The sequence below is a fragment of the Capra hircus genome, chromosome 5 (genome assembly GCF_001704415.2).
Source record: "Capra hircus breed San Clemente chromosome 5, ASM170441v1, whole genome shotgun sequence".
NCBI classification, from domain to species: domain Eukaryota; kingdom Metazoa; phylum Chordata; class Mammalia; order Artiodactyla; family Bovidae; genus Capra; species Capra hircus.
In genome coordinates this window covers 57880082-57906849 of record NC_030812.1, presented here as the reverse complement: position 1 = coordinate 57906849, position 26768 = coordinate 57880082, and the positions used below count along the sequence as shown (strand labels likewise).

Sequence of the window (26768 nt, the reverse complement as noted above, 5' to 3'; positions counted from 1 at the left end):
TATCTGGGGCCTCAGAAGAGAAGTATGAAGTTGGGAGGTTAATCTGAGTCTGAGTGGAAACTTAGAAATTTGTCATTGTTAAAGATTTCATTCCAATGACTTATTTTGGAGACATACCCACTGGGTGACTTTTTCCTGACACATTTAGGTTTTCTATATTACAGTAAAGAATAACAGTTCAAGGAACCAGCTGACACAAACTAGGATAGGATGATTTTCTGGGGCTTGAAAAAAGATGAAGTCTTTCCCAACAAGAGGGAACCCTCTAAGAGTGGGGGGTGGGGCATTTTACAAATCAACAGGTAGCATTTATTTTACTATATTTCCTAGGTTTCAGAAAGATCTAGGTTATAATCCCTGCTTTTTCAATTCAGGTATGTGATTTGGATAAGATTTTTAAAGATTGTTTCTACTCTGATTTCAACCCGTAAAACAGGGATTTTATAAAGAAATATTCTATGTGAAACACACATACTGGCATATGGTAAAAACTTACTTTAGACTGTTCTATACATCTGGGTCTCTTTTGTTGTCTCTATGGGGAGGGAGGTGGATGGGGTGTTCAGGATAGGCAATATGTGTACACCCGTGGCGGATCTATGTTAATGTATGGCAAAACCAATACAATATTGTAAAGTAAAATAAAATTAAATTAAATTTAAAAAAACTTACTTTAAAGTAAGTTACCTATTTTTATTAACTTGTTTTTAAAAGTCTCCTGAATTATGTTAGCATGGCATAGTAAGTTTACTTTCAGAGACAAATCCCATTGTTATACATGGATAATCCCCTATTCTGTGTCTTCCCTTTCTGTTTTCTCCTGAAGGTTACTTAAAAGAAGAAAAATGAGAAACTACACAAAAATAACAGAATTTATCCTCCTGGGACTCTCGGATGACCCACAACTTCAGGTTGTCATCTTTGTCTTTCTGCTCATCACCTATGTGCTCAGCATCACTGGGAACTTGACCATTATCACACTGACCCTGCTGGATATCCACCTCCAGACCCCCATGTATTTCTTCCTCAGGAGTTTCTCCATATTGGAAGTTTCATTTACAACTGTCACTATTCCCAAGTTCTTGGCCACCATTATTACAGGAGATAAAACCATTTCTTTTAATGATTGTATGACTCAGTTATTTTTTTTCATTTTCTTGGGAGTCACTGAGTTTTACCTTCTGGTTGCCATGTCCTATGACCGTTACATTGCCATCTGCAAACCGCTGCATTACATGACCATCATGAATCACAGAGTCTGCACACTGCTTGTCTTGGCCTCTTGGCTGACGTCATTCTTAATTATATTCCCATTACTCATGTTCTTCATACAACTTGATTACTGTAAGTCCAATGTTATCAACCATTTTACTTGTGATTATTTCCCTTTATTATACCTTTCTTGTTCAGACACCAAATTCCTAGAGATACTGGGGTTTTCCTGTGCTGTGTTTATTCTATTGTTCACTTTAGCATTAATAATTCTGTCCTACACATATGTCATCAGAACAATTTTGAGGATCCCTTCTACCACTCAGAGGACAAAGGCCTTTTCCACGTGTTCGTCCCACATGATTGTCATCTCCATCTCTTATGGCAGCTGCATTTTCATGTATGTGAATCCATCTGCAAAAGACAGGGTCTCTTTGAGCAAGGGAGTAGCTGTGCTAAATACCTCAGTAGCACCCATGCTGAACCCCTTTATCTACACTCTTAGGAATCAGCAAGTAAAAAGAGCTTTCATGGACATGGCAAGGAAGACTATGTTTTTCTCAAGGAAATGAAAATATAAAAATCCTGTTTCATGAATTAGAGGCATATGAATGAAGAACAATTAAATCAAAACCCAGGTTTTTCAAAATTTGTTAATATCCACACAGCCTCCCTAGATTCATTTTCATCATTTATATGTTAATTGTCAGCAGTTTACTAAGGATATTTGCATATGTGTAGTTTTATTTTTGCCATTTAAATTCGAACGCTTCATATATGTACATATATATACAAATACGTTTTTGTCCATTCAGATTGCAAACCTTCTCTCATGCACTTTTCTTCTGGTGAAATTTCAAAATGCAAGAGAAAATAGCATTTAGTGATTTCACCAGAATTACTCTTTTCAGTAACTGAGTAAATATTGTATCATGTTTAACTTTATTTTTTATTACCACACAAGGACAATAAACATAATCTGACAGTCTCATTAGAATATTGCATATACTCTCCTTTCCATACTGTGGCCAATTTAGTAACTAGGTGAAAAAGAGTACAACTTAAAAGAATAATGTAATTGCATTTTCTTGGGAAATCAAATAACTTTCTCATTACTGAGTTTAACATTTTCTGTGCTGTTTAATTTATCAACTCAAAGACTATTATAATGAAGAAAACTATGAAAGCGGTTAGGGAAAACTATGAAATAGCCTCCACTTCTTAGGGAACTCCAAAATTAACACATGTATCATAACAATTCTTTTTAAATGCCTGAAGAAATTATCAATTTAAAAAATACACAACATGAGAGTGGCACTTTAAATTATATTTGGGGCAATATGAAGATTGCAATCTGGGAGACAGACCTCAGATATCAGTGAGAAACAGATCTAAAGAGGTATAGGGGGACAGTATGTATGTGATTTGGTAAAAGGGGAGTACATGTATTCAAGCACATTGTTTTTGTAGAAAGTTTCTGCTCGTCTCATGAAATGTCTGCTAGTTATGAGAAACAGTTGTCTCCATGAAGAATTTTAGTATTTTTCTGATATGAGGAGAATTAAGAATTGGGCTCATAAAATCAGCTTCTGAGACTATTTAACTATCTGAAGATCCATCCTGCCAGTTTTCCCAGAGAACAAAGTGTCTCACTCCTGATCTCCACACTGAACTCCTTCAGGTGGTGTTGAACATCAGCAGCTGCACAGCACATAATTTAATCCTTGTAGAGGCAGATGGCAAGCACTCATGGCAAGTGCCAATTTGTAGCTGATGAAATAAATATTACTGGATACCAAATATGACTGCATTTACTATGGTCAGTTGTATATTTAAATAAAAGCTTGATGTTAAGCTGATCTTTTCATAATCAGTAGCTAAGGGAGACAGCAATGGCACCCCACTCCAGTTCTCTTGCCTGGAAAATCCCATGGACGGAGGAGCCTGGTAGGCTGCAGTCCATGGGGCCTCTAAGAGTGGGACACGACTGAGTGACGTCACTTTCACTTTTCACTTTCATGAATTGAAGAAGGAAATGGCAACCCACTCCAGTGTTCTTGCCTGGAGAATCCCAGGGACAGGGGAGCCTGGTGGGCTGCCGTCTATGGGGTCGCACTTAGTCGGACTGAAGTGACTTAGCAGCAGCAGCAGCAGCAGCAGCTAAGGGGTATTATAACTTTCTCATATTTGTGACTATTCTGAGATAATAGCTTGTACATACAATTCATTTAATTGCCTCTTTAAGTGATATGCCTACTCAATAGGAGTAAAGAAGGTAACAAGAGCAAAGTTTTACCGTAAATAAATGAGGGTTTTTGTCAAAAATGCTTATTTTAAGCATTATCATATTGTAAAATGTACTGATTAGAATTTATATGAATAATCATGCAAGATCATGCAATTCTGGCCCTGAACGCTTTTTTCTTTTCTGTTTTCCATGAATTCAAAAATTTATATAATGGTGAAAGGTACTCAAACTCATCCCTTGTTTTTAAACCATTATTATACGAAGACTGTAACTATAACTCACAGGCACGTTTTTCCTGATATTCACATACTATCCTCAGTTGAGAGTCTTAGATCCATCATTTGATGAAACTGAGGAAAAACAACTTATAAAAAAATACTGAGATTTCCACTTTGTAGGAAAGTCATGCCATTACTTTTTCCTTCCCTCATGCTGAAACATTTATAATTTCTAAGATTGATTGGAAGCATGTGAAAATACTGAAGTTTAGACTTGATTGAGGATTGTGAGTTCTTATTCACGCAATAAAAATATACCATAAACAGTAGATAGGTTAGTTCTGGGAATTAAAAGAACTGTAAAAATTTTACAAAAGATATGAATGAGTCTACGCTGATATTATCAGATAATGCAGCTCTCTACATCATTCTATACAAACTCTTTAGAGGTTAGTTTAAATATTTGCTATCAGTATAATTATTCTGACTATCAATAGCAGGGGTCAACACAGACTTTTTCTGTAGAAGGGTAATATATTAATAATTTAGAATTTGCAGGCATAGTGTCCCTGATGCAATTACTCAGTTCTTCCTGTCTTTATTTTGGATGCAGCTATGAACAACATGTAAATGAAAGGGCTCGGGGTGTTCAATAAAACTTTTAATAAAAATAGGTGGTGGGCCAAATTTTCCCAATGGGCTATGGATCGTCCACAGACCTCCTGTATCAAAATTTTCCTAAACATTGACCCATATATTATTTCTTATTTAAAATAAGGTAGTATGACTAATAGGTCCATCTAGTCAAAGCTATGTTTTTTCCAGTAGTCATGTATGGATGTGAGAGTTGGACTATAAAGAAAGCTGAGTGCTGAAGAATTGATGCTTTTGAACTGTTGTGTTGGAGAAGACTCTTGAGAGTTCTTTGGATAGCAAAGAGACCCAAACAGTCCATCCTAAAGGAAATCAGTCCTGAATCTTCATTGGAAGGACTGATGTTGAAGCTGAAGCGCCAATACTTTGGCCACCTGATGTGAAGAACTGACTCATTTGAAGAAACCCTGATGCTGGGAAAGAAGGAAAGTGGGAGGAGAAGGGGATGACAGAAGATGCGATGGTTGGATGGCATCACTGACTCATAGGACATGAGTTTGAGTAAACTCTGGGAGTTGGTGATGGATAGCGAGGCCTGGCGTGCTGCAGTCCATGGTGTTGCAAAGAGTCAGACACAAATGAGTGACTGAACTGTTTATGACTAAAATGAGGAAATTCTTGACAGAGGTAAGATTTTAAAATTTAATTCCAACATTTTTCACATGCATATGAATGATGATAATCTTATAAGATATTTCCAGAGGAAAAGATAAAGTAATATTTCTGAAAGAGAATAACAATTACAGGTACCTCAGAATGTTGTTGGCAGGATTCAGTGAGCCAATAGGAAGAAATTGCTTTCTTCTAGAAAATAATTCTCTAGAATAAGTTTGAAATATAGTAATTGTTAAACATAATTATCTCTACCCTCTTCTTTCTTGCCCTTCTCTTCCTTATTATCAAAATTGTTAACAGTAGCATAAAGATTTTGAATATGTATGTTTATAATCTTTCAAAAATATTTAAGTAAATATTTATATTTAATTTACAATCAGCAAGTGTTTGTGGTTATTTGATTTCATGAAAGTGCCAGTAGAATCAAAATGTTCTAATACTATTCATTTTTGTTATCTTATATGAGTGACAATTTCAGAAATCCACATTATTCCTGAGATTCTTTTTCTTAAACAAAATGGCTTACGTTGTAACATTTTATACTTCATCAAATACATACGCATAAAAAACAATTTACAGAAAATTCTAAAGCAATATTCAGCTTTATCCAATTTACTTGGTTCAATGTGTGGGGAAGTTTAGAATAGGAATGAATAAAAAGGCACTATGTAACTGTAGTGAAATAGTTTTGAGAGAATATGAATGAAGAAATCATTGACCAGAACTTTTATTTTTCAATGCTACAGATACTTGCATTTACTTGAGAAAAAGATAACATTTTGGATAAAGGCTTGCTTCACTTGCTGGTTAGGAGCAACAGAAGTATTCAGAATTGCTACTCCTTTAGTCAAAGATGCCTCTTATTTTGCTGATGGGTTGGCATACATGAATATGCAACTTCCATAAGAGATGGAAATGACAGTGTGAGAGGAGCATGTAGAAAATGCCTTTTTTCTCTGACTGTCAGAAGGCAGTCTCAGAATTGTCTTGATGATGAACATATAGGATAGAATTATTAATACCAAAGTAAAAAGCAGAATCTCTATTGCAGAGTAAAAACTTCAAGGTGCCATGTGTCTGAGCAGGATATTTGGAAGAGGGGGAAATAGTCACAAGCAAAGTGATTGATGATATTAGAACCACAGTAATCTAACTGGAGAAAAAGACTAACAGGTGGGAAGATGTTTAAGAACTCTGCCAGCCAAGCACAAAAGACAAGCAATACACAGACTCTGTTGTTCATGATGGTTGTGTAATGCAAGGGTTTGCAAACAGCTACATAGTGATCATAGGACATGGCAGTTAGAAGATAAAACTCAGTGATACTCAAGAAAATGAAGAAAAACATCTGAGCTGTACCATTGTTGTATGAAATTGCTTTGTCCCTAGTGATAATTGTGCCCAGAAATCTAGGAATACAGATTTTGTAAAGGAAATTTCTAATATAGAGAAGTTCCTGAGGAAAAAAATACATAGGTGTCTATAGATGGGGGTCCACCAAGGTGAGAATGATGATGGTTAAATTTCCAGTGACACTTAATATACATGTGATGATTAAAAAGAGAAAAGTTACAATCTGAAACTCTGGGTCATCTGATAGGCCCAGAAGAATGACTTCTGTGGGTCTTGTGTGGTTTTTCATTTCTGATTCTATTCTCCCTCATTAGAACAGAAAATGTATGCTCTCCTTATAGGACATAAAAAAAATGTTAAAAGATATTTGAGGATAGAATACAAAAGTTTTAAAGCTTCCATCATGAAGCTAGTGTTTGAAATTTAAAACCTCTGTTCCCATACAGTAACTTTCTCCAGTTTCCATTCAACCTTTCATTCAAATAATGAATATTAGTCACTCAGTCACTCAAGTCGCTCAGTCGTGTCTGACTCTTTGAGACCCGATGGACCGTAGCCTACCAAGCTCCTTTGTCCATGGGATTTTCAGGGAGTGGATTGCCATTTCCTTCTCCAGGGGATCTTCCCCACCCAGGGATCAAACCCGGGTCTTCTGCAGTGTAGACAGATGCTTTACCGTCTGAGCCAGGGTAAGTCCAAATGAATATTATCTGAAGTTAAATATTGAGCTCTCATCCCAAAAATACACTCTCACAGGCCATGGATGAAATAAAAGTTACATGTTAACATTTAAACTGGGACATTTCTTCTACTGTTTTCTTTACCAAGACTTCAGATTATTCTTTAAAATATTTAGTTTCTTTGGTAATAATATGATAATATTTAATTTATTCTTCTCCTTTCTTCAGTATTATAAAAACCAGTATGCTTTGTAGATAATCTAAATACAGAGTTTATAAGCTTACAGAGCCTATGTAGCCCTCTTCCACATTTATATTTTGAAAAACTGAGGCCCACTGTGTTTAGGAAACTTTCACAAGTTTAACTGAGTAGTCTACATAGTAAATATCTCACTTTAGTGTATGTGTTTATCCATGGGAATATTTTTTTGGTATTCTCTGCTTTCTTATGGGTTTGGTTGAGGCAACCCTTTTCCCCCATCATTGTTTTCTTTTTCTGATAAAAGGCCAGAAGGACAAGAGAGTGTAACTTCTGCTACTAAAATAAATATTGCCTAGAAATAGTTTAGTTCATGCAATGAACACAAATCAGTTTTCTTTTGTTTTACAATATTGCTTTAGAAAGTGACCAAGTAGGTGGTCAAAATTTTACTGGGAAGCAGATATTCCTTTACATAGGAAATGTCATTTTATTTCTGTAACAGAAAACCATTTAACTTAAGAAAAGTTAAGGAAAAGCTCTAGACTTATTGCTATGCTGGTTCTTTAGGACTCTGAATAGTCTTCTTGTTAGTAGATAATCACATTTTAATATAAAAAGGTTTTGAATTCACAAACCCATAAACAAATACTATTTTGATGTATGGCAAAACGAATATTGTAAAGTAATTAACCTCCAATTAAGATAAATAAACTAATATTAAAAAATAAAAATAAAAAGTATTTTAATGAGATAGAATCATATTGTTATACTGGAAAATAACAAAGATACTTACTCCCTGGTTCTTCTTGATGATTTAGTCTCAAATTTTAAAGTCTGATTACTTCTGTACTTATATAAATTCTGAGTTGGTGAATTGAGTTGGCAATTTATTTGGTTTCTTATGTACTCTCAAATCAAGTTGTCATGGCTCTCAAGGTTTATAGTTTTCATTATGGTTAGATGGGTAATATTTGACCCACAATATCCTTCATTCTTGCTGTTGCAACATTTGAGGAATATTTTCAATTATAATGCAATGCATAGTTGCCCTTTGTCTCTTACCCAAGCTCTATGTATAAACTTAATTACACCTGGGTAGAATCATAAAGTAGTTCTTACACTTGCTCCTTTTCATATAATATGAAACACTACTTACCAAGACATTTTCTTTGTGTTAATGCAAAGATTTTAAATGAATATTTTGTAATTCTATGATTACCTATACAATTTAAGTAACATATTTCTTAGGCTTCAGAGCTTAACATTTTCTACAGATTCTGCTTTGAAAAACAGAAAATAGGAATGTTCTTCTCTATGTATGTCATACACATGGAACTGGATTTATTTTATTTGTCTCCTGTTAGCCCAAGGGAATCTAAGTAAAGAGAGGGCCAATGAGGCATCATTAAAAGATACAGGTGAATCAGTTTTGTAAATATGGATAAAAAATGTAAAAAGGCAAAATGACTGAGATATATGAGGCAACTTCAGAAACAGCATGTGATATTGAGTGTGTGAAAACAATTTAGATTTGACTCTTGTATGATTATGTTTAAAGAATCTACTTTTTTCTCCCAGAAATTCTGGACTTACCCTTAAGAGAGTTAGTGTGCTTATATCCCTTGAGTTTTGAGTTTACATCATAGAAACAGAGAATCTCTAGGAATAGATTTGTATTTGTACAACTCCAGAGAGGCAGTTGTTAAACATTTACCAGAAGTTGTTAATCCTTCTCATTTAGAACATCTGTCAGCCATGCAGTGGATACTCAATAAATATTTTAAAATAAATAAACATATTTAAGGTGGATTCATGTCAATGTATGGCAAAACCAATACAGAATTGTAAAGTAAAATAAAGTAAAACTTAAAAATAAAATAAAATAATAATTTATGAGCAGAGTCGATCCCTTTTAATTAACGGAACCTTAACAACTGATTGCGACATGTATTATTGTTAAAGAATTTGAGAAATAAAATATGAAAAGAATCACTAGTTGGATACACAAATGAAGGTGAAGTCTCTCACCATGGCAGATTTCAAGCTATCAGTGTACCCTTACAGAACTCAGAATTGAGAAGAGACTTGCAACCGTCAGCTCCCAGGATGTGGTCCAGGTCAACTCCAGCACATCACTGCTGGGAGTGCATCTACAAAGTAGATAAAGATTCCTGCTTTCATGGGGTGAGGGATGTAAGAGAATATAGACAATAAACCTGAACATAATTGACCAGTAAACTATATATATGGTATTTCATATGTTAGTGAGTAGTTTGTAAAAGAAGAGAAAACTGAAAAATCGTGGAAGTGGGAAGATACTGTAATATTAAAAAATGTCATTGGGGTGGATTTGGCCCAGTTCATATTTTTGTTAAAGAAAGCTGTGGTACATATACACAATGGAATATTACTCAGCCATTAAAAAGAATACATTTGAATCAGTTCTAATGAGGTGGATGAAACTGGAGCCTATTATACAGAGTGAAGTAAGCCAGAAAGAAAAACACCAATACAGTATACTAACACATATATATGGAATTTAGAAAGATGGTAACCATAACCCTGTATGTGAGACAGCAAAAGAGACACAAATATATAGTACAGTCTTTTGGGCTCAGAGGGAGAGGGAGAGGGTGAGATGGTTTGGGATAATGGCATTGAAATGTATATTATTATATGTGAAAAGAATTGCCTGTCCAGGTTCAATGCGAGATACAGGGTGCTTGGGGCTGCTGCACTGGGATGACTCAGATGGAGGGGATGGGGAGGGAGATGGGAGGGGTTTTCAGGATGGGGAACACATGTAGACCCATGTCTGATCCATGTCAATGTATGGAAAAACCAATACAATATTGTAAAGCAAAGAAAAAAAAAAGATAATGTAACATAGTATTACAAAGAAAAAACAAATATTTTATTGAACATGCCTGAGCCCTTCCATTCACACAATGCTCATAGCAGCATTTGTATTACAAAGATGGAGAGTTGAATAGTTTCAACAGGGACACTATGGTCTGCAAATTCTAAATTATTGATATAATGCCCTTTTACAGAAAAATTGTGTTTACCTCTGATATTGATAATCAATGTTTACATGCAGATTGCAAACATTTATACTAAAAACTAAGGAGTTTGTACAGAGTTATGTGGAGAGCTACATTATCTGATAATATCAGCATAAACTCCTCTTTTGTAATTCATTCACAGTTCTTTTAATTCCCAGACTACACTTTATGGTGTCAAGAACTCACAATCATCAATCAAGTCTAAACTTCAGTATCTTGAAATATTTCCAATTAAGTCAGGAAATCATAAATATTTCAGCATGAGGGGAGGAAATAGTAATTCCACAACTTTCCTACAAAGTGGAAATCTCCTCAGTATTTTTTAATAAGTTGTTTTATTTGTTTTTCAGTAAATTTTGGACTTGTGTCTCTCAACTGATAATAGTACATGAATATCAGGAAGAATGTTGCTCAGTGAATTACAATTATACTCTTTCTGGGTAAATGTTTTAAAAATGTAGGATGAGTTTGAGTATCCCTAATTGTTATTTCAAGTGTCGACTTCATGGAAAACATAAAAAATAAAATAAAATTTCAGTATAAGAATAGCATAATCTTGTATGAATATTTTATAAATTTTAATCAATACATTTTCCAAAGCATTGGAATTTTCTAGTACTTAAAATATAGTGAACTTACAATCTTTTTTAGCCTCAATTAACTTCGCCAATGTGAGCTTCCTTATCCCTACTAATTAGGCTTGTCATTTAAGCAGATTATTGAATCTGTAAGATATTACCTCAAAATAGCCACAGATATGAGAAAGTTACAAAAAACTCTTAGCTATTGATTATTGAAAAGATCAGCATAACATCAATAATTTAAGTATACAACTGGCCAGAAAAAATGTAGTCATATATGGTAGCTGGTAATACTCATTCTTCAACTTTTCTTTAAGAATTGTTACAGCATATATGTAAATTAAATATTTCCAAAAAGAGGGGTATTTCACAGTTTTCCTAGATGTATATATTCATATTGATAAATTATATGGCACAGAAGATTTAAGCTGAGTGATGGAACTGAACTGAACTGAACTGAATGAGAAAAGTTTTTTGAGTTCTCAGAAAATATAATTACATTATGTTCTTAGTTGTATTGTTTTCACATAACTACTAGGTAGGCCACAATATGCAGAGGAGAGTATATGTAATAGTCTAATGAGATGAACAGATTATACATATGGCCATTGTAGAGTAAATTAAAAATAGTGGTTTACATGACTTAATATTTCCTGAAATTCTAGAAAGAGAGTTACCTGGTGAGATCATAAAACACAGGTCTCTCTTGTGTGTTCTTGCTCTGCCTCTTCTGTCTTTAATTTTTTAAGAAATATTGTCCCAAAACATGGAATTAAAAACATTTCAAAGAATTATGAGGTCAGTTCACTGTTATAGAGTGGAAGGACTAGCCTGAAGGAAGGGAAGTGTATGAGAGAAGGTTGGGAATTTGAATGGGGAAAAAATTGTATCTAATATCCTTGGCAAGGGCTGGTGATAAAATTATGAGAAATGAAAAACAACTCTAGAGATACTATGTGAAAATAATTAGATTTATCAGTAATTTATAATAATTACTCAACAATAGTGTATGGCTTCCCCAATGGCCCAGTAGAGAAAGAATCTGCCTGCAGTGCAGAGACACAGAAGACACAGATTCAGTCCTTGGGTCAGCAAGATTGCCTGGAGGAGGAAATGGCAACCCACTCCTGTATTTCTTGCCTGAAAAATCTCATGGACAGAGGAGCCTAGCAGGCTACAGTCTAAAGGACCACAAAGAGTTGGATGAGACTGAGATGAGCAATAATGAACAATGATCAATAGTGTATATATGCCAGTCCCAATCATCCTCACTTCCTCTGACAAGCAGTAGTTTATTGGATAGGTTAATATTCACTCTAAGTGAACCACAAGCCTGATTCAACTTGAGATATATAAGACATTAGAATTCTTAAGGGAGAAAAAGGGATATGAAGCTTGTTATCCTAAATTTCATGGGAATAGCGGGAAAAGTGTGGATAAGTCCTAAGGAAGGATAAGTCTGAAATGAGGTCTTAAAGACTTGGGTATATTCTTCATTGCTTTATCAAAAACATCCCAGGAATGGTTGACACTTCACATTCCAAAATGGTTTAAAGATCAGCGTTACGTACAGCTGTTAATGAGAGAACATTGTTGTTAATTGAGAACCATGACTTTTACACTTGCATTAGTAAATATTTACCAAATATTGAGTTGCCACGAATTTGTCTAAAGACAATGTAAAGCCTGTTGTTTTTGTAAGTTTCAAGATATTGCTTTCCTCTGATCTTTGAGGATTAGCAAAAGGATATGCTCATTTTCTCCTAAACATCACATGATTTCCCAGTAGAATTGGCCACCATTCATCTCAGTTAGAATTTTCCCTAAATGGACAGTAGCTATACTTTTCTTATACAGTAAAGTGAATGAAAAGGCTCAGGCTTGTAGAAGAAAAAAACTCTGAGAATTTTCACAATATGATGATGTATTACATACTAAAAAATGGCTTCCCTGGTGGCTCAAATGGTAAAGAATCTGCTGGCAATGCAGGAGACCCAGTTAGATCCCTTGGTCAGGAAGATCCCCTGGGGAAGGGAATGGCTACTCACTCCAGTATTCTTGCCTGGAGAATCTCATGAATACAGGAGCCTGATGGGATATAGTCCATAGGTTTGCAAAGAGCTGGACAGAACTGAGCAACTAAGCATGCACACACAACAAATCAATCAACCTATATCTTAAAATTAAATATTCTATTGCAGAAAGGTCTCTCCTGATACCAAAATGTAAATTTTACCATTCAAAGAGAATTCACAGAATGAGCGATCTTGAAAATAACTGGGTCATTTATTGACCTTTTACAATAAATGCATTGTTATTATTGTTACTGTTAAACAGCCAGACAAAGTGAAAGTCTTTCATTGCTATTTAAGAATTATACCAGTATACTGACAAAATAGAGATTTTACTAAGTGAATATCAATGTAGGAAAAAGGAAAATATAAAATACAACATAGGATAGAAAGCAGAATATTCACACACATATAGAGAGAATAATAATATTTAGATGGAAGAGATTTTGAAGAAAGATAATGTTTTATGTTTGATTTTAGATATTCATACAATTTAGTTTCCTTAGCCAATGACACAGATCCAGTCTATGAAAAATCTACTCTGCCTCCTCTGTACTCTGGACTCTCTACACAAGTTCCCCAACTTTTTGTACCAGGGATCAATTTAGTAGATGACAACTTTTCCAAGGACCTGGGTGGAGGCTAGTTACAGGATGGTTCAAGCTCATTTTGTGTATTGTGCACTTTATTTCTATTATTATTATATCTTTGTCACATCAAATCATCAGGCATTAGATTTCAGAGTTCAGAAACCCTGGCTCCAATACGTGCGATGGTCACAATAGTGAATGCATTAGGTGTGATTCAGATAAGGAGTCAGAAGTTAGAAAGGTGGATGTGAGTCAGAGTGAGAGCTTAGAAGTCTTTCATATTGTTGAAGATTTAAGTCCAATGACTTTCACTTGGAAGACGGACTCATTTGAGTGACCTTTTCCCTGATATATTTGGATTTTCTAAATTAACTAGCAAAGTAATAATATAAGAAATCAGGTAAAAGATTAGGAAATAATGCAATCTAACTGAATTTGAAGAAAAGATGAGGAGTTTCCCATTGGGAAAGAAATATTTTAGGGAAGGATTTAAAAGATCAACAGATAGCATTTCTAGTCCAGTATTTCAAATACATATAAAAGCCTAGGTTAAAATTCCTGCTCTTCGCATTTAGAGTATGTGATATGGATAAAAATTTTAAGCATATTTTAACCCCATTTCAATCAGTGGAATAGTTATTTTAAAAGAAATATTCTATGAAAACACACACTGGCATATGGTAAAAAGAAAAAAAAATCTTTAAAGATAAGTTGTTTCAAAGATCTCCCAAGTTAAATTAGTATGGCATAGCCCTTCCAGAAATAAATTCCAGTGCTATCTGTGAATAGTTTCCTTTTCTTTAAGTCTCTTTGTGTTTTATCCTGAAGGATATTCAAATAAGAAGAAAAGAGGAAACTGCATAGAAAGAATAGAGTTTATCCTTCTGGGACTGTCAGATGACCCACAACTTCACGTTGTGAGCTGTGTCTTTCTACTCACCACCTGCATGCTCAGCATCATTGGAAACCTGACCATTATCACCCTAACCCTGCTGGATGCCCACCTACACACCCTCATGTATTTCTTCCTCAGAAATGTCTCCATATTAGATGTGTCATCCACAAATGTCACTATACCCAAGTTCCTTATCACCATTATTACAGGAGATAAAACCTTTTCTTTTACTGATTGTATGGCTCAGTTTTGTTTGTTTGTTTGTTTGTTTGTTTCATTCTCTTGGGAGTCACTGAGTTTTGCCTACCGGCTGCCAAGACTTCTGACCACTACATTGCCATCTGCAAACAGCTACATTACATGAGCACCATGAATCATAGAGTCTGCGTACTACTTATCTCGGCTTCATGGCTTGCTTCATCCTTAATCATTTTCTCATCACTCATGCTGTTCAGACAACTTGATTATGCTATTGATCATTTTATTTGTGGTTATTTCCCCTTTCACACATTTCTTGTTCAGACACCAAATTGCTAGAGATGATGGGCTTTTCCATTGCTGTGTTTACCTTAATGTTCACTGTGGTATTAATAATTCTGTCCTATCCATATATCATCAGAACAATTTTGAGGATCTCTTCCACCTCTCAGAGGACAAGGGCCTTTTCCACGTGTTCTTCCCACAAATTGTCATCTCCATCTCTTATGGCAGCTACATTTTCATGTACATGAATCCATCAGCAAAGGACAGGGTGTCTTTGAACAACTGAGTGGCTCTGCTAAACACCTCAGTAATCCCCATGCTGAACCCCTTTATTTGTACCCTAAGGAATTTGAAAGTCAAGTCAGCCTTCATGGACATGAAGACTGTACTCTTCTCAGGAAATGAAAAAATAAAAGCCTTGTTTTATAAATTAGAGGCATAACAATGAACAATGATATAAAAACCAGGGCTTTCAAAGTCTATTAATTTTCACATAGTCCCCCTGGAAGTATTTTTCAGTGCTCATACTTTTATTGTCAGCATCTTACCAAATATGAGTGCAGTTGGGCAGTAGTTGGAACATTCTTTGCATTGCCTTTCTTTGAGACTGGAATGAAAACTGACATATTGAGTGCATCATTTTAACAGCATCATCTTTTAGGAATTGAAAGAATTCAACTGGATTTCCATTACCTCCACTAGTTTTGTTCATAGTGATGCATCCTAAGGCTAACCTGACTTCACACTCCAGGATATCTGGTGAGTGATCACATCATCAAGGTTATCTGGGTCATTAAGATCTTTTTTATGTAGTTCTTCTGTGTATTCTTGCCAGCTCTTCTTAATATCTTGTGCTTCTATTAAGTTCGTAGCATTTCTGTACTTTATTGTGCCCATCTTGGCATAAAATATTGCCTTGGCATCTCTAATTTTCTTGAAAAGAATCTAGCCTTTCCCATTCTATTGTTTTCCTCAATTTTCTTGCATTGTTCACTGAGGAAGCCTTTCTTACCTGTGCTTGCTATTCTTGGGAACTCTGCATTCAAATGGATATATCTTCCTTTTTCTCCTTTGCCTTTCGCTTCTCTACTTTTCTCAGCTATTCGTAAGACCTCCTAAGACAACCATTTTGCCTTTTTGCATTTCTTTTCCTTGAGGATGGTCTTGGTCACTGCCTTCTGTAGAATGTCACAAACCTCCATCCATAGTTCTTCAGGCACTCTATCAGATCTATTCCTTTGAATCTATTTGTCACTTCCACTGCATAATCATAAAGGATTTGATTTAAGTCATACCTGAATGGTCTAGCGGTTTTCCCTACTTTCTTCAATTTAAGTCTGGATTTGGCAGTAAGGAGCTTATGATCTGAGCCATAATCAGCTCCCAGTCTTGTTTTTGTTGAATGCATAGACCTTCCCCATCTTCAGCTGCAAAGAATATAATCAATCTGATTTCAGTATTTACCATCTGGAGATTTCCATGTGTAGAGTCTTCTCTTGTGTTGTTGGGAGAGGGTGTTTGCTATGACCAGTGTGTTCTCTTGACAAAACTCTATTAGTCTTTACCTTGCTTCATTCTGTATTCCAAATTTGCCTATTATTCCAGGTATTTCTTGACTTACTAATTTTGCATTCTATTCCCTTACGATGAAAAGGACATCTTTTTTGGGAGTTAGTTCTAGAAGGTCTTGTAGGTCTTCATAGAGCCATTCAACTTCAGCTTCTTCAGTGTTACTGGTTGGGGCATAGACTTGGATTACTATGATATTGAACTGTTTGCCTTGGAAACAAACAGAGTTCATTCTGTCATTTTTGAGATTGCACCCAAGTACTGCATTTCAGACTCCTTTGTTGACCATGAGGGCTACTCCATTTCTTCTACTTCTTACCCACAGTAGTAGACATAAAAGTCCTCTGAGTTAAATTCACCCATTCCAGTCCATGTTAGTTCCCTGATTCTAAAATGCTAATGTTCACTCTTGCCATCTCTTATTTGACCACTTCTGATTTATCTTTTCATGGGGTCACAAAGAGTTGGACACGACTGAGCAACTGAACTGATTTACCTTCATTCATGGACCTAACATTCCAGGTTCCTATGCAATATTGTTCTTTATAGCATCAGATTTTACTTACATCCCCAGTCACATCCAAACAGGGCATTGTTTTCACTTTGCCTCCATCTCTTCATTCTTTCTGGAGTTATTTCTCCACTCTTGTCCGGTAGCATATTGGGCACCTACCAACCAGGGGAGTTCATCTTTCAGTGTCATATCTTTTTGCATTTTCATACTGTTCCTGGGGTTCTCAAGGCAAGAGTACTGAAGTGGTTTCCATTCCCTTCTCCAGTGGACCACTCTTTGTCAGAAATCTCCACCATGAAGAATGTTCAAATGACTGCGCAATTGGACTTATCTTACACACTAGCAAAGTAATGGTCAAATTCTCCGAGTGAGGCTTCAACAGTATGTTAACCGAAAACCTCCAGATGTTAGAACTGGATTTAGGAGAGGTCAAGGAACCAGAGATCGAATTGCCAACATCTGTTGGACCATAGAAAATTCAAGAAAGTTCCAGAAAAACATCTACCTCTGCTTTTTTAATTTTATTATTCATTCATTTATTTATTTATTTTACTTTACAATACTGTGTTAGTTTTGCCATACATAGACATAAATCGGCCACAGGTATACATGAGTTCCCAACCCTATGCCAAAGCCTTTGAGTGTGTGGCTCACAACAAACTGTGGAAAATTCTTAAAGTGATGGGAATACCAGATCACCTTACCTACATCCTGAGAAATCTGTATACCTTTCCAGAAGCAGCAGTTAGAACTGGACATGGAACAATGAACTGGTACTAAACTGGGAAAGGAGCACGTTAAGGCTATATATTGTCTCCCTGCTCATTTAACTTATATGTAGCGTACATCATGTGAAATGCCAGGTTGGATGAAGCACAAGCTGGAATCAAGATTCCTGAGAGAAATATCAATAACCTAAGTAAGAAGATGACACAATCCTTTGGGCAGAAAGTGAAGAGAAACTAAAAAGCCTCTTGATGAAAGTGAAAGAAGAGAGTGAAAAAGCTGGCTTGAAACTCAGCATTTAAAAAACTAATATCATGGCATCCGGTTCCATTACTTCATGGCAAATACATGGGGAAACAATGGAAACAGTGACAAACTTTAAATTCTTGGGCTCCAAAATAATTGCAGATGGTGACTGCAAGTATGAAATTAAAAGACACTTGTGAAAGGCTGTTGTTGAATTACAACACTGGGATTCTTGGCCCCCGGAGGAGAAGAATTCAATCCGGGGCCAGAGACGAGGCTTGATCGCTCAGAGCTTTTGTGTAATAAAGTTTTATTAAAGTATAAAGGAGATAGAGAAAGCTTTTGACATAGGCATCAGAAGGGGGCAGAAAGAGTGCTCCCTGCTAGTCTTTAGCTGGATGTTATATAGTCACCAGCAGTCTGTTAATGAAAGAAAGGAATGTCTGAAAACTTAGAATGGCACCAGGCCCCTCACCCATAAGATGTATTTTGGGATAATGTTGGCTCCAAATAGTTCATCTTGGGCCATAAAAGGATTAACTTGAATCTTGAAGAAGGGCAGAGCACCATAAAAATAGTGTTATTTACATAGATTAGAGGAACGATATTGAAGTACAACGTACTGGCTTATCAAGTAGGTTCTGAGCCCAAAAGGCGGAACCAACTTGAAGACAGAGTTTGGGGGTAAATGCATAGTACATTAGCATAGCTTAAGATAAACATTTGCATAAGAAAAAGGCAATGGTTAGCTACAAGTGAAACCAGATGTCATTATGGCAACACAGAATTTTAAGAGAAACCTTTTAAATTTGTATAGAGAAGGAAAAAAAATATCATTAGTTTGTTTCTTCCTGCCACTTAAGGGAGATGAAAATGTCTGACACTTGCAGGCTATTTCCTCCATTTGGAGACCCCTGGCCTTCCTGCCTGTTACCCTCTCACTTGCATCTTGGAAGAAAAAGCTATGACCAAACTAGACAGCATATAAAAAATCAGACATTACTTTGTCAACACAGATGCATCTAGTTAAAGCTATGATTTTTTTCAGTAGTCATGTATGGATGTCAGAGTTGGACCATAAAGAATACTGAGTGAGAAATAACTGATGCTCTTGAACTCTGGTGTTGGAGGAGACTCTTGAGAGTTCCTTGGGCTGCAATGAGATCAAACCAGTCAATCCCAAAGAAAATCAATCCTGAATATTCATTGGCAGGGCAAATGCTGAAGCTGAAGCTCCAATACTTTGGACACTTGATGCAAAGAACTGACTAACTGGAAAAGTCCCTGATGCTGGGAAAGAGTGAAGGCAGGAGGAGAAGGGGACGACAGAGGATGAGATGGTTGGATGGCATCACTGACTCAATGCACATGAGTTTGAGCAATCTCCAGGGGTTGGTGATAGACCGGGAAGCCTGGCATGTTGCAGTACATGGGGTCGCAAAGAGTTGAACATGACTGAATGACTGAACTGAACTACCAAATATAGTATATACATTTTTTGCCATTCAAATTCTCATCATTCTCTCACGTACTGCCCTTCCTTTGGGCTCATCATTCCGCTTAACCTTGAAACTGACCTCTTTTCGCTCTTTGAAATGTTTTTAATTCCATGTTTTCACAATATTTCTTACAAAATTAGGGACAGACAGTAAAAGGCAGAGCAGCAGCACCTGAGAGAGACCTGTGTTTTGATTTTGACAGGGAACACTCTTTCTAGAAATTCAGGAAATATTAAATCATGCTGAATACTATTTTTCAATGTTTTTAAATTTTTGGATAATTGCTTTACAATGTTGTGTTAGTTTCTGCCATATGTTAACATGAGTCTGTCATAAGTATACATATGCCCCCTCCTTTTTTAACTTCACTCCCACCTCCTACCCCAGCCCATCTCTCTAGGTTGTCATGGAGGCCTGGGTTAAGCTCACCGTGCTGTACAGCAACTTCTCATTGGCTATCATCAGTTTCACATATTTTAATGAATGAGTTTCAATGCCAGTCTCTCAATTTGCCCCATCCTCTCCCAACCCTCACCCCGCTATGTTCCAGGTCTGTTCTCTATGTCTGTGTCTCTAACTGCTGCCCTGAAAGTAGGTTCATTGGTACCATTTTTCTAGTTTCCATATATATGTGTTAATATACAATATTTGTTTTTCTCTTTCTGATTTACTCCACTCTGTATAGCAGGCTCTGGGTTTATCTGCTTCATTATATTTGATTCCAGTTTGTTCCTTTATGTGGATGCTTGGCTTGTTATGAACCAGCTTATAACCCAGCATATGGCTGTGCATGTGTGCTCTGTCATGGTCAACTCTTTGTGACGCTATGGACTATAGCCTGACAGTCTCCTCTGCCCATGTGCTTACCACAACTTCTTTACCCATTCATCTGTCGATGGACATCACGGTTGCTCCCATCCTGGCTATTGTGAATAGTGCTGCAATGAACATTGGGGTACCTGTGTCTTTTAGAATTGTGATTTTCTGAATATAGGCCCGGTAGTGAGATTGCTGGGTCATATGGAAGTTTTATTCCTATTTTTTTATTTATTATTTTTTAATTTTTATTTATTAAAAAAATAAATTTATTTATTTTAATTGGAGGTTAATTACTTTACAATATTGGATTGGTTTTGCCATACATCAACATGAATCTGCCATAGGTATACACATGTTCCTTCTTCTTAGTGGCTCTATAAATTCACATTCCCACCAACTGTGCAAGAGGATTCCCATTTCTTCACATATTCTCCAGCATTTGTTTGATGATGACCATCTTGACTGATGTGAGGTTTTACCTCATTTTAGTTTTGACAAGTGAAGTTGGATATTTTTTCATGTGTTTATAGCCATCTTTATCTCTTCTTTGGAGAAATAGCCATCTATTTAGGTCTTCTGCCTATTGTGTCAATGACTTTTTCTTTTGTTATTGAACTACATGAGTTGCTTGTATATTTTAGAGATTAATCATTTGTCAGTTGCTTCATTTGCAAATATTTTGTCCCATTCTGTGGGTTTTCTTATCTTGTTTATGATTTCCTTTGCTATGCTAAAGCTTTTAAGTTTAACTAGGTCATACTTGTTTTTATTTCCAAAACATAAGGAGGTGGAGATCTTTAATCCCATTTTATCTTTGTGAATGGTGTTAGGAAGTGTTCCAATTTTATTTTTTTACACATAGCTGTCCAGTTTTCCCTGCACCACTCATTTAAGAGGCTGTCTTTCCTCTGTTGCATATTCTTGTCTCCTTTGTAGAAGATAAGGTGCCCCAAAGTGCTTGGGTTTATCTCTGGGCTTTCTATTTTGTTACATTGATTCTTCCAGTTCAAGAATTGGTATGTCTCTCCATCTGTTTGTGTCATCTTTGACTTCTTTCATCAATGTCTTATAGTTTTCTTTACACAGCTCTTTTATTCATTTATCCCTAGATACTTTATTGTTATTTTTGCCTTGGTGAATGGAGTTTATACTTTATTTTCTCTTTCAGATTTTTGTTGCTAGTGTATTGGAATTCAATGGATTTCTGTGTATTGATTTTGTATCCTGCAACCTTACTAAATTAACTGATTAATCTAGTCATTTTCTGATGGTATTTTTAGGGTTTTCTTTGTATAGTATCATGCTGTCACCAATGAAAGCTTTACTTCTTCTTTTCCAATCTGTATCCCTTTTCTTTCTTGTTCTTCTCTAGTGCCAATTAAAATTAACTCCAATTTTATCTTTTCATCATGGCTGTGAAATAAGAACAATCATATGAAACATTTCCATAGGAAAAGATAAGGTAAAAATGTCTTCAAGAGAAAATAACAGTTACCTCAGAAAGTTGTTTAAGAAAAGCTTTGATGAACCTAGACAGTGTATTAGGAGAACACAATGGCACCCCACTCCAGTACTCTTGCCTGGAAAATCCCATGGACGGAGGAGCCTGGTAGGCTGCAGTCTATGGGGTCGCTAAGAGTCGGGCATGACTGAACGACTTCACTTTCACTTTTCACTTTCATGCATTGGAGAAGGAAATGGCAACCCACTCTAGTATTCTTGCCTGGAGATTCCCAGGGACAGAGGAGCCTAGTGGGCTGCTGTCTATGGGGTTGCACAGAGTCAGACACGACTGAAGCGACTTAGCAGCAGCAGACACTGTATTAAAAAGCAGAAACATCACTCTGCCAACAATGATGCATATAGTCAAAGCCTTTTGGTCCCATCACTTCATGGGAAATAGATGGGGAAACGGTGGAAACAGTGTCAGAGTTTATTTTGGGGGGCTCCAAAATCACTGCTGCCTTAAAATTCAAAGACGCTTACTCCTTGGAAGAAAAGTTATGACCAACCTAGACAGCGTATTTAAATGCAGAGACATTACTTTGCCAACAAAGGTCCATCTAGTCAAGGCTATGGTTTTTCCACTGGTCATGTATGGATGTGAGATTTGGACTGTGAAGAAAGCTGAGTGCTGAAGAATTGATGCTTTTGAACTGTGGTGTTGGAGAAGACTCTTGAGAGTCCCTTGGACTGCAAGGAGATCCAACCAGTCCATTCTGAAGGAGATCAGCCCTGGGATTTCTTTTAGGGAATGATGCTGAAGCTGAAACTCCAGTAGTTTGGCCACCTTATGTGAAGAGTTCACTCATTGGAAAAGACTCTGATGCTGGGAGGGATTGGGGGCAGGAGGAGAAGGAGACGACAGAGGATGAGATGGCTGAATGGCACCACTGACTCGATGGATGTGAGTCTGAGTGAACTCCGGGAGTTTCTGATGGACAGGGAGGCCTGGCGTGCTGCGATTCATGAGGTCGCAAAGAGTCGGACACGACTGAGCGACTGAACTGAACTGAACTGATGGGTTTTTCAGTAGTCATGTAAGGATGTAAGAGTTGGACAATAAAGAAGGCTGAGCACACAAGAATTGATGCTTTTAGACTATGCTGCTAGAAATGCTCTGGAGAGTCCATTGGACTGCAAGATCAAACCAGTCAGTCCTACAGGAAATCAACTCTGAATATTCATTCGAAGGACTGGTTGTAAAGCTGAAGCGTCAATATTTTGGCCACCTGATGTGAAGAGCACACTCACTGGAAAAGACCCTGATGCTGGGAAAAGGAAGGGGGCAATAGAGAATGAGATGGTTGGATGGCATTACTAGATCATGGAAATGAGTTTGAGTAAACTCAAGGATCTAGTGAAGGACAGGGGAGCCTTGTTGCTGCAGTCCGTGAGAGCACAGAGTTGGATACGAATGAGTGACTGAAAATAAAGTAAAGCTGTTCACAAGATTCAATGAGTCAATATGAAGAAAATAGTTAGAACAGGCCTGGAATATAGTAACTGCTGAAAAAATATTAACTCTACCTTCCTCTTTCTTCTCTCTCCTCATTATTATAAAAGTATATAATAGTATAAAGAGTTCAAATATGTTTAAGTCTCTAAACTTTAAAAATATTTAAGTAGATTTAAAAAAATAAATTCATTTATTTTAATTGGAGGTTTTTAAAATTTCCAACCCTCTAGTGACTGTCGTTTGACTTCATGAAAGTTCCAAATAGAATAAAAATTCCTAATAATGTCATTTCTATTACCTGGTAAAATGAAAATTTCAGAAATTCACATCAATTCTAACATTCTTTTAATCAAACTAAATGGCCTATAAAATTGTAACACCAACCTGTGTTCTTTACTTCATCCAAATATATTAGAATAAAAAATTTATAGAAAATTATGAAGCAACATTCAACTTTATACAGTTAATTAGGTTCAGTGTGGGGAATTTTTTAACACGGGAACAGATGAAAAGCACTCATACAACTGTACTGAAAGAGTTTGGGCAGATTATGAGTAATAGATGGCATTGAAAAGAACTTTATTCTTTTAATGATATAATCACTTGCATTTCCTGGAGAAAAAGATAACCTTTTGGATGGTCTCCTTGAAGGCTTGTTTCACTTGCTGGTTCCTCAGTGAATATATAAATGGATTCATCATAGGAGGAACAGAAGCATTCAGAATGGATGCTCCTTTCGTGAAGGATACCTTTTCTTTTGCTGATGGGTTGGCATACATGAATATACAGCTTCCATAAGAGATGGAAATGACAATGATGTGAGAAGAGCATGTAGAAAATGCCTTTTTTCTCTGACTGGCAGATGGCAGCCTCAGAACTGTCTTGATGATAAACATGTAGGATAGAATTATTAATGCCAAAGTAAAAAGCAGAATCTCTATTGCAGAGTAAAAACCAATCACTTCAAGGAGCCATGTGTCTGAGCAGGATAGTTTCAAGAGGGGAAAATAGTCACAAGCAAAGTGATCAATGATATTGGAACCACAGTAATCTAACTGGAGGAAAAGAATAACAGGTGGGAAGATGTTTAAGAACCCTGCCAGCCAAGCACAAAAGACAAGCAATACACAGACTCTATTGTTCATGATGGTTGTATAATGCAGGGGTTTGCAAATAGCTACATAGCGATCATAGGACATGGCAGTTAGAAGATAAAACTCGGTGATACCCAAGAAAATGAAGAAAAACATCTGAGCTGTACAATCATTGTATGAAATCGTTTTGTCCCTGGTGATAATTGTGCCCAGAAATCTAGGAATACAGACAGATGTAAAGGAAATTTCTAATATAGAGAAGTTCCTAAGGAAAAAATACATAGGTGTCTGTAGATGGGAGTCCACCAAGGTGAGAATGATGATGGTCAAATTTCCAGTGACACTTAATATATATGCGATGATTAAAAAGAGAAAAATCACAGTCTGAAGCTCTGGGTCATCTGATAGCCCCAGGAGAATGAATTCTGTGGGTCTTGTGTGGTTTTTCATTGCTGATCCTTTCCCCCCATTCGAACAGAAAATGGATGTATTTCCTATAAGAAATAAAAGATCAAAACACATTTGAGGATAGAATACAAAGCTTTTAAAGTATCCTTCATGACAATAATGAATGAAATTTAAAATTCACCTACAGAACTCTCTCCAATTTCCATTCAGCTTTTCATTCTAGTAAGGAATATTATCTGAAGTTCAAAATCATTATTTCTTCTTCAAAATACATTATCATAGACTATGAATAAAATAAAACTCTTATGATAACACTTAAATAGGGTTACTTTTTCTAATAACTTTTAATTGGTTCAAGGTATTCTTTAAGATATTTAGCTTCCTTTGTAAAAAGTACAGACATATTTAAATTGGTTCTCCTCCTCTCCTCATTATTATAAAAACCAGTATAGTTTGCAGATAACCTAAATAGAGTTTGAAAGCATACAGAGTTTATGTATGCCTACTTCCACGTTTTATATTTTGCATAAGTGAGGCCCACTTTGTTTAGGTGATTTTCACTAGTTTTAATGACTAGTGAACATAGTAAAACTGTGGGAAATTCGTAAAGAGACGGGAATACCAGACAATCTAAACTGCCTCCTAAGAAATCTATATGCAGGACAAGAAGCAGCAGTTAGGACTGGACAGGGAACAATGGACTGTTTCAAAATTGGGAAAGGAGTACTTCAAGGCTGTATATTGTCACCCTGCGTGTTTGTGTGTGTGTGTGTTAGTTGCTCAGTCTTGTCTGACTTTTTACGACCCCGTGGACTGTAGCCACAGTCCATGTGGATCACAAAAAAATGTGGAAAATTCTTAGAGAGGTGGGAATACCAGACCACTTGACCTGCTTCCTGAGAAATCTGTATGCAAGTCAAGAAGCAACAGTTAGAACTGTACATGGAACAAAAGAATGGTTCTAAATCGGGGAAGGAGTACCTCAAGGCTGCATATTGTCACCCTGCTTATTTCACTTATATGCAGAGTACATCATGCAAAATGCTGGGCTGGATGAAGCACAAGCTGGAATCAAGATTGTGGGCAGAAATATCAATAACCTCAGATATGCAGATGACACCACCCTTATGCTAGAAAGCAAAGAAGAACTAAAGAGCCTCTTGATGAAAGTGAAAGAGGAGGAGAGTGAAAAAGTTGGCTGAAAATGCAACATTCAGAAAACTAAGATCATGGCAACCAGTAACATCACTCCATGGCAAATAGATGGGGAAACAGTGGAAACAGTGACAGATTTATTTTGGGAGGCTTGAAAATCACTGCAGATGGTGACTGTAGCCATGAAATTAAAAAATGCTTGCTTCTTGGAAGAAAAGCTATGACCAAACTCGACAGCATTTTAAAAAACAGACATTATTTTGCCAACAAAAGTCCATCTAGTCAAAGCTTTGGTTTTTCTAGTAGTCATGTGTGCATGTGAGAGTTGGACTATAAAGAAAGCCAAGCACCGAAAATTGATGCTTTTGAACTGTGGTGTTGGAGAAGACTCCTGAGAGCCCCTTGGACTGCAAGAAGATCAAACCAGTCAATCCTAAATGAAATCAGTTCTGAATATTCATTGGAAGAGCTGACTCACTGGAAAAGACCCTGATGCTGGGAAAGATTGAGTGCTAAGGTGAAGGGGACAAAAGAAGATGAGACGCCTTCTTGGCATCAGAGATTCAGTGGACATGAGTTTGAGCAAACTCCAGGAAATAGTGAGGGACAGGGAGACTGGCATGCTGCAGTTCATGGGGTTGGAGAGTCAGACACAACTAACCGCCTGAGCAACAACAACACAGCATAGTAATATATCACTTTGGAATATAGCTATTTACCCATGGGAATATTTTGGTGGCACTCTCTCCTAATTTACTTGCATAAAGTGTTGGTTGATGCAATGCCTTAATTTCTTCCTTTTCTGATAAAAGACCAAAAACACAACAAAGTGTAACTTCTGTTACCAAATTAAATAATTGCCTATACTCAGTTTAGTTCATACAATGCACACTTATTTTCTTTTGTTTTAC

General features: G+C 36.4%; 2 protein-coding genes and 1 pseudogene across 2 annotated transcripts; 2 read left to right on the top strand and 1 right to left on the bottom strand.

The window, feature by feature from the left end:
* Positions 846-1784, top strand: LOC102177219 (olfactory receptor 6C1-like). The gene has a single exon (XM_005680619.3). It carries the CDS (start codon positions 846-848, stop codon positions 1782-1784), a length of 939 nt encoding a protein of 312 aa, XP_005680676.3.
* On the top strand, positions 13673-15310 carry LOC102176673 (annotated as a pseudogene).
* On the bottom strand, positions 23800-24744 carry LOC102176400 (olfactory receptor 6C3-like). Its single transcript, XM_005680618.2, has one exon. The coding sequence runs from the start codon at positions 24742-24744 to the stop codon at positions 23800-23802; it is 945 nt and encodes a 314-aa protein (XP_005680675.2).

What these genes read in the sequence shown, in the direction of transcription:
- LOC102177219 (XM_005680619.3), top strand. Translation starts at nt 846, where the DNA reads ATGAGAAACTACACAAAAATAACAGAATTTATCCTCCTGGGACTCTCG.
- LOC102176400 (XM_005680618.2), bottom strand. Translation starts at nt 24,744, where the DNA reads ATGAAAAACCACACAAGACCCACAGAATTCATTCTCCTGGGGCTATCA.